Source organism: Ranitomeya imitator, chromosome 5 (genome assembly GCF_032444005.1).
Source record: "Ranitomeya imitator isolate aRanImi1 chromosome 5, aRanImi1.pri, whole genome shotgun sequence".
NCBI classification, from domain to species: Eukaryota; Metazoa; Chordata; class Amphibia; order Anura; family Dendrobatidae; genus Ranitomeya; species Ranitomeya imitator.
Window position 1 is genome coordinate 408,840,440 of NC_091286.1, and position 11,848 is coordinate 408,852,287.

Sequence of the window (11,848 nt, forward strand, 5' to 3'; positions counted from 1 at the left end):
TACATCATGTTAAAATCCTTAGGGAGGACATGCTGTATAATGTTCTCTCCCCACTTTCTTTTTTTTGGTGTAGTTCATTGTTTTTCATTTATGTCATACCTATTTGTATATATTTCAGAGGGACATCTAATCTCTTGAGAAAGGCTTTTTAGCCGAAACGTTGAGACAAAGAATTTGTATATGTCCAATTAAAGTGTACAGAAGAACGTTTTTTTGGAAATCCTACTGTTGCAATTAATATATTTTTGAGTATAAAGAATAAAATACAAGACGTTTCTTTGAACTGTAGTGTGCCGGAGTTTTTTCAAATATATTATTGTTCTCTCCTGAGCACCTCCTATTTAGTGAGCACCTTCCTCATCGAGGTATATTCAGGCATGTGTCTCCTGTGCCAAGAATAAGTTTCCTCGACAATGGCCAGCAGGGTTACTTTACCCCCCTGCTGGTGGCAGACAGGCCCTGGGAGATGGCCGGGATGGACTTCGTGGTGGGCTTACCCAAGTCCTGTGGCTGCACCATCGTTTGGGTAATTACCGACCATTTCTCTAAAATGGTGCACTTGGTGCCTCTTCCACGGCTACCTTCTGCACGGGCCTTGGCAGTGTTGTTTATAAAATGCATTTTCCACCTACACGGTATGCCGGACAAAATTGTCAGTGACCGGGGTCCCCAGTTTGCGTCTCGGTTCTGGAGAGAGCTTTGTCGTCTACTCTGCATCGAGTTGAATCTCTCTTCAGCATACCATCCCGAGACGAATGGGTTGGTAGAGAGGGCCAACCAGACCTTGGTCACATATCTGCAACATTTTGTTTCAGCCAGGCAGGATGACTGGGCATCCTTGCTACCGTGGGCGGAGTTTGCACTAAACAATACCATAGCCAACTCCACTGGGCAGACCCCATTCCTCCTTAATTACGGTCAGCATCCGTGGGTTCCTGTGCCTATATCCGTGTCTTCCGCCGACTCCAGGGTGGCAGCTTGGGCTGTGGAGGCATGGGACATTTGGGACCGCACTCAGGATGCCATCTGGGCCTCCAAGGAGAGAATGAGGTCCTCCGCCGATGCACACCAGCGTCCCGCTCCGACCTTTGCTCCTGGCGATTTAGTGTGGCTCTCCGCCTGTGACATCAGGCTGCGAGTTGAGTCCACTAAGTTTGCACCTTGCAACTTGGGTCCCTTCAAGGTCCTCTAACAGGTTAACCCTGTGGTCTACCGTCTGGCCCTTCCTCCACGCCTAGTTATCAATGACACCTTTCATGTGTCCCTCTTAAAGCCCGTACACATGTCCCGGTTTTCTGAGTCATCAGCCGGGACATCGGGTTCATCTACGGATGATTACGAGGTGAACGCTATCTTAGGGTGAAAAGTGGTATGTGGCAAAAATTTTTATTTGGTGGACTGGAAGGGTAATGGCCCAGAGGACAGGTCCTGGGAGCCTGCTGAGCACATTCAAGCTCCGCAGTTTATTGCTGCCTTCGAGCGTAGCGAGGTCCAAGGAGGGGGGCCCTAGGAGGAAGGGGTAATGTTAGGTGTCGAGTTCCCGCCACTGCACAGGGGGAATCTCGACCCACCTCCGCTGTGGTCCCCCATTCTTCTCCAGCTGCAGTGGAGTTTGCTCAGTGGAGACGTCGGTCCCAGCATCTGGCTCAGGCAGATACTCTGCGCTTGGTTACTGCTGCTCTTCCAGGCTCAGCCATTGTAGCCAGTACTGGTCAGCGGCGAGCAGACGTCTCTGGGACCAAGTCCTGCTTTTCCCCTTCTGAATATAAAAAACTCAAGGCACAGTGCACAGAGGTACTTTATGTAAGGGAGGGAAACATCACCACCAGTGTGCACCAATTGGAATGTACTGGACCATCGGAAAACAAACAAAAAAAGACGAGGAAAAAACCCGACACAGAGTCTGAAAATTAGAGTATAATATAACAATATTTATTAAAATATATAAATCGAAAAGTGGTACGGTGAGAAAATACCATAAAAAGGCACTACACCAGGGACAAAAATATGGCAATAAAACAGTTCAAAATAACACCACAATGGGAATTTTTCATATACGTGCATAATTGTATAAATATATATGCCATACAGCTATAAATGGTGGTCATACCAGATCTAGGGTGTAAAGTGCATGTGCAAGATAAAGTGGCTACAGCCTAATAGAGAAAGAAAAAGAAAGAGTATGGACTAATCAATATGTGATGAGACCCATAATGTGGCAGCCCATATAGTAATGAGCCATATGCGGGCAATAAGAACTACTATATGTGCCAAAAAACAACATGTAGGTAAGCAAAGAGCCACCTGGTATTTACCTGCTATGTAGGATGTAAGTCCCTGGGATGTGCCGAGCCCCGATGTGCGTTTCGGCGTCTGCCTTCGTCTTTTTTTTTTTCCCCTTCTGAGCATGCCCAAGGGAGGACCTCTCATTTAATACTCTGCCACTCAGGCTACATGTGGAGAGAGTGTCTGTTAGCCGAGGGAAATTACATAGGCAGGCAGCTAGCGTCAGTGGGGGCAATTAGTCGCTTGGCTTAGGATCTGGTTCCTTCATGTGTGCCGTTAGCACAGAAGAGTTCCAGAGCAAGCACAACCCTAGTTAGGCCGGCGTCACACAAAGCGTATGAAAATACGGTCTGTATATTACGGCCGTAATACGCTGAAAAGTCCCGAAAATATTGGTCCGTAGCTCCTCCGTAGGCAGGGTGTGTTAGCGTTTTTTGCGCATAGCATCCTCCGTATGTAATCCGTATGTCAGCCGTAATGCGTGTTTTTATCGCAGGCTTGCAAAACCGACATACGGCTATACAAGGGATCCATGTGTTAAAAATAAAAAAAATACGTATATATATATATATATATATATATATATATATATATATATATATATATATATATATATATATATATATATATATATATATATATATATATATATATATATATATATATATATATATATATAGTGTCAGGGAGACACATATATGTATATATATTATTACTTCATACAGCGCGAGATAGCAGAAAGCCGGTAATTCAATTACCAATTACCGGCTTTTGCTCTCTCCTTCCTAAACCCGACATGATATGAGACCTGGTTTACTTACAGTAAACCATCTCATATCACCATTTTTTTTTGCATATTCCACACTACTAATGTTAGTAGTGTGTATATGCAAAATTTGGCCATTCTAGCTAGTAAATTAAGGGGTTAAATGGTGGAAAAAATTGGCGTGGGCTCCCGCGCAATTTTCTCCGCCAGAGTAGTAAAGCCAGTGACTGAGGGCAGATATTAATAGCCTGGAGAAGGTCCATGGTTATTGCCCCCCCCCTGGCTAAAAACACCTGCCCCCAGCCACCCCAGAACAGGCACATCTGGAAGATGCGCCTATTCTGGCACTTGGCCACTCTCTTCCCATTCCCGTGTAGCGGTGGGATATGGGGTAATGAAGGGTTAATGCCACTTTGCTATTGTAAGGTGACATTAAGCCAAATTAATAATGGAGAGGCGTCAATTATGACACCTATCCATTATTAATCCAATACTAGTAAAGGGTTAAAAAAAAAAAGCCGGATTACGTACCGGTAATGCTCTTTTAATGAGTCCACGACAGCACCCCACATGAGAGAGAGGGATCCGCCCATAGGAACAGGAAACCTACAGAATAAAAGGAGGCGGTCCCCTCTCCTCCTCAGTTTAGTTACAGAGTATAAAAAGGGGAACCGCAAAAGTGTTAGTATTCATTCTTATTCAGTCACATAAATTTCTTAACTCTATACAACCATTATTTGTGACCTTAAAGGAAAGAGCTGTGCATAATTTAGGGAGGGTAATACATGGGTGCTGTCGTGGACTCATTAAAAGAGCATTACCGGTACGTAATCCGGCTTTTTACCCTTCGCCACGACAGCACCCCACATGAGAGATTTTCAGAGAGTCATTATTTGGGTGGGATTACTGTATTAAGAACAGCTCTACCAAAGGTCAGATCAGAAGACGTGGACAGATCAAGTCTATAATGGTTGTAGAAGGTAGAAGGTGTAGACCAAGTTGCAGCCTTACATATTAAATGGATCGGTACATCTGCTTGTTCCGCCCAGGAGGAAGCCATGGCTCGTGTTGAGTGCGCTTTTATACCCACTGGAGGAATCTCGCCTTTTGACGTATAGGCCAAGCAGATAGCCTCTCTGATCCACCGAGATATGGTAGCTCTCGTGACCCCATGTCCTTTCTTGTGGCCCTGAAAGGAGATAAACAGAGCCCTACTCTCCCTCCATGTCTGACACCTTTCTATATAAGTCAGGATGGCTCTTCTGACATCTAAGGTGTGGAACTTATGATGTTCTGGAGTTACAGGTGAATCAAAAAAAGGAAGGGAGAAATATTTCTTGTGACCCGTGGTAGGTGGACGCTACCTTAGGGAGGTATGAGGGGTCTGGTTTCAGGACTATCCGATCATGAAATATCAGTAAGAAAGGTGGGTCTACTGATAGGGCCTGGATGTCACTAACCCGTCTAGCTGAGGTTAGGGCTACTAGTAAGGCTACTTTATATGTTAGGATTTTTAAAGGTATTGAATCTAATGGTTCAAATGGAGAGCTTGTTAAGGCCTCTAATACTAGATTTAAATCCCACGGAGGTAGACGGGGAATATGGACCGGTTTACTACGTTCACAAGATTTTATGAATCTGGAGATCCACCTATTAGCTGCTATATTGCATCCATATAGGGCTCCTAATGCCGAGACCTGAACTCTTAAGGTATTTACAGATAGTCCTAACTCTCGGCCTTTTTGCAAGAACTCTAGGATAGGTGTGAGTGGAACTTGCTTAGTGAACGGTACCGTGTAGAAGTCTAAAAATTTATTCCATACCCTACTATATATTAGGGTGGTAGATCTTTTCCTGCTCAATAAGAGGGTGTTTACTAGTTCTGTTGAGAACCCTCTGGAACTTAATAGTTGCCTCTCAAATTCCACGCCGTCAAGTGAAGACCTTTCACTTGCGGGTGGAAAAAGGGGCCTTGGTACAGCAGCTCCTTGTCTGATGGGAGGATCCAAGGATCGCATAGGCACATGGTCTGGAGACAAGAGAACCATGGTCTTTTCGGCCAGAATGGTGCAATGAGGATTACTCTTGCCTGTTCCCTCCTGATCTTTCTGATCACTAGAGGAATCAGAGACATTGGAGGAAAGGCATATGCCAGTCTGAACCGCCAAGGATGGTGGAGAGAGTCCAACATATCTGGGTGATCCCTGGTGTTCAGGGAAGCGAACCTTTGTACTTGCCGGTTGTCTCTTGTGGCAAATAGGTCGATTTGTGGTATCCCCCATGCTTCTGTTATCCTTCTGAATATGGATTTGTTTAAGGTCCATTCTCCTTGACGCAACTCGTTTCTGCTGAGGTAGTCTGCCCTGATGTTCTCTACACCTTTGATGTGCAGGGCTGTTAAGGATGTTAGATGAGCCTCTGCCAGCTGAAAGATGTTTGCAGCTATGGTCATCAGACTTCCTGACTTTGTACCACCCTGACGGTTCAAGTATGCCACTGCGGTGGAATTGTCTGAGTAAATTCTTACATTTGTTCCATGAATCTGCGGAAGAAAATGATATAAGGCACATTCTATTGCTTTTAACTCCTTCCAGTTGGAGGAACATATTAATTCTGTCTGACCCCAAGTATTTTGGGCCAGATTGTCTTCCATATGTGCTCCCCACCCAATAGGGCTGGCGTCGGTGGTAATTATTTTAGACGGGTCTATTATCCATGGCACACCCCGTGATAGGTGGTCCATGTCTAGCCACCAGGATAGCGATTCTAAGACATTACTGGAAAGAGTTATTCTACTTTCTAAATAACCGTCTTTCCCCTGAGCCGACAATACTTCGTACTGCAATTGACGGGTATGGAATTGTGCCCAAGGTACAGCAGGGATACATGATGATAATGACCCCAGTAAGGACATGGCCTTTCTTAGTGTCATGTAGGGTTTGCGTATTGCGTCTGATACCTTTGATTGTATAGTCAACCTCTTTGACTGAGGAAGAAAGCATTTCTGACTTACGGAGTCTAGCTGGATTCCTAGAAATGTCTGAACGGTTTCTGGATTCAGCCGAGATTTTTCGAAGTTGACGATCCAACCTAACTCCTGTAGGGACGAGATCGTATTAGATAAACGAGTTTTACATTGAAGTGCAGAGCTTCCTACCACTAGAAAGTCATCTAGGTAGGGTATTATCAAGGTATCTCGTTGGCGTAGATGAGCCATCACTTCTAGTATCACCTTAGTGAAGACGCGGGGAGCCATAGAAAGCCCAAATGGCATTGCAACATATTGAAAGTGACGAACCTTTCCCTCCAGGGTGACTGCTACCCTTAGGTACTGCTGATGTTCGGCATGTATGGGAAGATGGTAATAGGCGTCCTTTAAGTCTATTCCGGCCATGACACACCTAGGGAATAAGAGTTTTATGGTAGAACTAATGGATTCCATTTTGAAGGTATGATTACGCAGGAAAGAATTTAATTTTTTAAGATTTATGATGGTTCTAAATGAACCATCTGGTTTATTAATCAGGAATAAAGGGGAGTAGAACCCTTTCCCTTTTTGATCCTGGGGAACTTCAATCAGGACTTTCTTAGATAGAAGAGATAGGATCTCTATTTCTAGAGCCCTCTGTTGGTCCTGACCTTTTGGAGATGTTATTATGAAGGAATCCCAAGGGATTCGATCAAATTCTAATTTAAGGCCGTATTGCACAATGTCCAGAATCCACTGGCTGGATGTTATCTGTCCCCATTGGGGAAGAAAAAATTTTAATCTGCCGCCTACTTCCTGGTTAGCGGTATTTACGTCTCGGATTATGGGACCCGCTAAAAAAGGCACCTTTTTGCTTTGGGTCCTTCGACTCCCATCGCTCTCTTTGTTCAAGCGGCTTGTTCCTAGTAAAGGGGCGTCTCCTGAAGGCTCTCCTGTAGGATGGAAGATACTGGTTAGGGAAGCCTTTCTTCCTTTCACCTGCTTTATTCAGGAGTTCATCCAGCGTCTTCCCAAAAAGGAACTCACCCTGACAGGGAATCGCACAAAGTTTTGCTTTAGCTTGTGCGTCCCCCTTCCAATTCTTTAGCCAGAGTGCACGCCGGGCTGTGTTGACTAGGCCGGCTGACCTGGCTGCAAGACGTAGCGAGTCCACTGAGGCATCAGCTAGGAATGCTACTGCTTCTTTAATTTGAGGCAATTTCAGCAGGATAGATTCCCTCGAAGTTTTGCCTCTAATCTGTTCCTCCAATTGCTCCGTCCATACTAGTAGAGATCTTGCAGTACAGGTACTAGATATGGCGGGCCTGAACGCCCCCGTATTGACTTCCCATGACCTCTTTAGTAAAGCTTCTGCTTTACGGTCCAGCGGGTCTGTTAGGACCCCTGAATCCTCCACTGGTAGGACCGACTGTTTGGTTGTGGAGGCTACCGCAGCATCAACTTTTGGCACCTTTGACCAGGTGTTTAGGTCTTCATCGCTGAAGGGATAGCGCCTTTTAGAGGATGATGGTAAAAACCCTCTATTCTGCTTGTCCCACTCCTTTTTGACAATATCTTTGATGGTTTGTATGACGGGGAAGGACCTACGTTTCTTCTGTCCTAACCCCGCAAACATTATGTCCTGTGCTGATTTCTTTTCTTTCCCATCTGGGCACCCCATCGTGCTCCTGACAGATTTTATTAAATTGTCCACATTACTGTTGGGAAGACAAAGTCCCCCTTCAGTCTCGGATGAGCTCGGCTGAGATCCCTCTTCGTCTGAAGAAATACATACACCCTCTGACTCCGAACTAACCGGAGACCGGGACCTGCTAGGCTGACGGGTACTGGCGCTACTTGTCTGCGCCAAACCCTGTATCTCTTCTCGGATAATAGCTCTGACATCTGAGGGAGTCATGATATTTTCCTGCCGTAGAGTTTGCATGATACACTCTGCACACAGTTTTTTGGCATAATCATCCGGGAGGGGCTGCGTACATAAAGCACACTCTTTATGCTTAGATTTGTATGTCCTTTTCTTAGTCTAGAGGAAGGATACAGGAGGAACATATATCAGCATATAGGAAGAGACTCTTTCAAAAACTCACCCAGTGAAGCTGACAGGTACCGGTTCTGGAGGCGGAATTCGTTTGGTGGTAGAACTCTTCTCTGGAGGTCGGCCACCACTCTTTGTGCTGCTCCTCGTGCTTCTCTCCCTGCTGGGAGAGCGCTGTTGCACTGCGGGCAGGTGCGCTTCGTCGGCCGGTGAAGCCATTTCACACACACCGGCCCGACGCTAGCGCTGCATTTTTAAACTTGCCGCCCATTCTCCTGCCTCCCCGGACCAACCCGGAAGTGCTCCCGCGACTTCCGGGTTAGACGCGCCGCTCTCACCACCATGCGGCCGCCAGAGGCTATTAAGCCGGCCGCTGCAGCGCGCGCGTCCTCACAGTGCCGGCCGGACCTACGGTGACCGGACCCGGACCGTGGATGTTTGGCCAGACGAGGGGGGAGGCTGCAAGCAGGGGCTCCCCCGCCGCTGCTTCTGGTACCGCAGCCCCTGCCGTTCCCACAGAAACCGGCGCAGGCGGGTGCATGGCCCAGGGATCCTCTTCATCTGTAGGTAAGCCGGGTCCCTGTAGGAACAGGAAACCTAAACTGAGGAGGAGAGGGGACCGCCTCCTTTTATTCTGTAGGTTTCCTGTTCCTATGGGCGGATCCCTCTCTCTCATGTGGGGTGCTGTCGTGGCGAAGGGTAAAAAACACACACGCATTATTAAAAAATAATTTATTGAAACAATCACAAAGGCTGTTGTATTAATTTATTCTACTCTCAATCCAATCACTGAAGACCCTCGATCTGTAAATTAAAAAAAAATAAATAAACCAACAATATACATACCTTCCGAGGATCTGTAAGGTCCAACGATGTAGATCCATCTGAAGGGGTTAAAATATTTTGCAGACACGAGCTCCGCTAATGCAGGCTGCTCATGTCTGCAATACCACGGCGAATGAAGCTAAATATAGGTCAATGACCTATATTTAGCTTCATTTGCGGTGAGGCACCCTCTGCTGGCTGTTCCTAGATCGTGGGAACTTACCTAGAAAGCTCCCTTGCTCGAGTTCATATGATGACAACCAGCAGAGGGCTCCCTCTTATGATCTCGAGCAAGGGAGCTTTCTAGGAAAGTTCCCACGATCTAGGAACAGCCAGCAGAGGGCGCCTCACCGCAAATGAAGCTAAATATAGGTCATTGACCTATATTTAGCTTCATTCGCTGGGGTATTGCAGACATGAGCAGCCTGCATTAGCGGAACTCGTATCTGCAAAATATTTTAACCCCTTCAGATGGATCTACATCGTTGGACCTTACAGATCCTCAGAAGGTATGTATATTGTTGTTGTTTTTTTTTTTTTTTTTTTTTAATTTACAGATCGAGGGTCTTCAGTGATTGGATTGAGAGTAGAATAAATTAATACAACAGCCTTTGTGATTTTTTCAATAAATTATTTTTTAATAATGCGTGTGTGTTTTTTTTTAACCCTTTACTAGTATTGGATTAATAATGGATAGGTGTCATAATTGACGCCTCTCCATTATTAATTTGGCTTAATGTCACCTTACAATAGCAAGGTGGCATTAACCCTTCATTACCCCATATCCCACCGCTACACGGGAATGGGAAGAGAGTGGCCAAGTGCCAGAATAGGCGCATCTTCCAGATGTGCCTCTTCTGGGGTGGCTGGGGGCAGGTATTTTTAGCCAGGGGGGGGGGCCAATAACCATGGACCCTCTCCAGGCTATTAATATCTGCCCTCAGTCACTGGCTTTACTACTCTGGCGGAGAAAATTGCACGGGAGCCCACGCCAATTTTTTCCGCCATTTAACCCCTTAATTTACTAGCTAGAACTGCCAAATTTTGCATATACACACTACTAACATTAGTAGTGTGGAATATGCAAAAAAAATGGTGATATGAGATGGTTTACTGTATGTAAACCAGGTCTCATATCATGTCGGGTTTAGGAAGGAGAAAGCAAAAGCCGGCAATTGAATTACCGGCTTTTCTCTCTAACAGCGCTGCGTATTCCTCGCAAGTCACACTGCTGGTCCGTGTGTAATCCGTAATTTTGGGCTTCCATTGACTTTCATTGACGTTTTATTTGCGCAATACGGTGACAAACGCAGTGATTTTCTACGGCCGTAGGAAGCCGTATATTACGGATCAGTTTAATACGGCATATAGGAGCAGGGGCATAGAGAATAATTGTGCCGTATTTTTTGCGAGTTTTACGGACGTAGTTTCTGTGCTCTTACGTTCATAAAACTCGCAAGTGTGACGCCGGCCTTAGGGTTTTAGTCCCACTAATTATTTCACGACTTTGTGAAGCAACAGGGTTCGTGATGATACTGACCGAGTGACGGAACTCGCGTCTAATCTGACATTGTACCGCCATATAGGGCCACCATTTCTCTAGCAGCAGGCTTCTCTCCTGCATGGACCCCGGGCTGCAAACGCACCTATAACAACTCATTTACTCTGTGAGTTCCGCCAGCCGTAACACCAAGTGACAGGATCATCCTCAGAAAATGTAGTGCCCGGAGTTCCCATTTTATTCTTAGATAATATCTTGCGACCTTTAGGATAACATCCCAGTCTTGTGTCGGATCAGTTTGTCTAAGGTATGGCACAACAAAACGCATTGCGTTCTACTCCTTGTAGAAACCCTGTGAACCTGTTACATAGGAAACAATTTAGTGTAGAAGTTTGTACTCACTCAGCTGCGGTTGAGGTAGGCACAGGAAGCGGTATTGCTGAAATTTCCAGGCCAGTTTATTTAAACTTCATAAACCGCTCAGGATAGCAAACAAAAGAACAGCCTTTTCTAGCACAAAGTGAAAACACAAAGTAAAATGTCCACACAACATATAGCGGGTCCGCCCGCTCAGAATAGTGTCCAGTTCTTTAGGTCTTAGCACAGACCAACACACAGGAGATCCAGACATCTCCAGATCCAGACACTGAATGAGACACTTGGTCTCCATTTTATCTGCCAAACCATGCCCCTGGGGTTGGGATATGTGAGCAGTTATTCCCACCCATCTCTTATGACTGCCCATGAAACCCAGCCCTGTAATGGTCTGATACCTCTCTCAGCAGTATATGTGCTGGAGCATGCTTCCGAGCTCACATCACCACAGCTAATAACCCCAATGACGTATCTCCCCTAAAGGACCCCGTCCAGCATCCATCTTACATTAGAAAGCACATTAAGACCACAGTTCTCTATGAGCCAGGGCATACTAGGTTTCTTACAGGTGTCTCCTGTTAGGAATGATTCACATTTTATTTAGTTTGCTTTCTGCCTCTTACCTCTGCCAGTTGTAGCTCTGCTCAAGTGATATGTGTGTTTGCTCTGTTCTTTGAATTCTAGTATTGTGATATTTATTGACTGACCTTGGATTTGCCTTTGACCAACTGTTTGACTAGCTCCTTTGAATTGATCCGCTATCTTCTTGGAATTCTAATCATGGACTGTGACCTAACTAAGCCTTTGCATTACCCCTCTGTTAATGACATACCCTCTTGGCTTTTGATATTGAACTCCTTTACTTTCCCACCTCACGATGAGTCCGTGCTTCACAAAATGAAGACAGAGGCTATTAAGTAAAATACTAGGGGCAGGAAATCTACATTAGTTGCACCACTCCAGCTCTACAATAAAAAAAGTTGTAGTTGTGCTTTAATATAGTTGATATGGCATCACATGGGTAAACCTGATCCATACAATGTTAATATTCAGACAGAAAATTGATATCTC

The 11,848-nt window shown here is 45.4% G+C and overlaps 1 protein-coding gene across 1 annotated transcript; it reads right to left on the minus strand.

Annotated features, from left to right (window-relative positions):
• Window positions 1-3,589: 3,589 nt before the first annotated feature.
• On the minus strand, window positions 3,590-7,804 carry LOC138638039 (uncharacterized). Its single transcript, XM_069727011.1, has 2 exons — window positions 6,351-7,804; window positions 3,590-6,149 (listed from the first exon to the last, which is right to left on the minus strand). The coding sequence occupies exons 1-2, from the start codon at window positions 6,492-6,494 to the stop codon at window positions 4,956-4,958; spliced, it is 1,338 nt and encodes a 445-aa protein (XP_069583112.1). The 5' UTR covers window positions 6,495-7,804; the 3' UTR covers window positions 3,590-4,955.
• Between the last annotated feature and the right edge of the window lie 4,044 nt (window positions 7,805-11,848).

What these genes read in the sequence shown, in the direction of transcription:
- LOC138638039 (XM_069727011.1), bottom strand. Translation starts at nt 6,494, where the DNA reads ATGGAATCCATTAGTTCTACCATAAAACTCTTATTCCCTAGGTGTGTC. An exon ending in CAGTCACCCTGGAGGGAAAG is followed by an intron (nt 6,150 to 6,350) that starts GTTCGTCACTTT and finishes TCGTCCCTACAG; the next exon opens with GAGTTAGGTTGGATCGTCAA.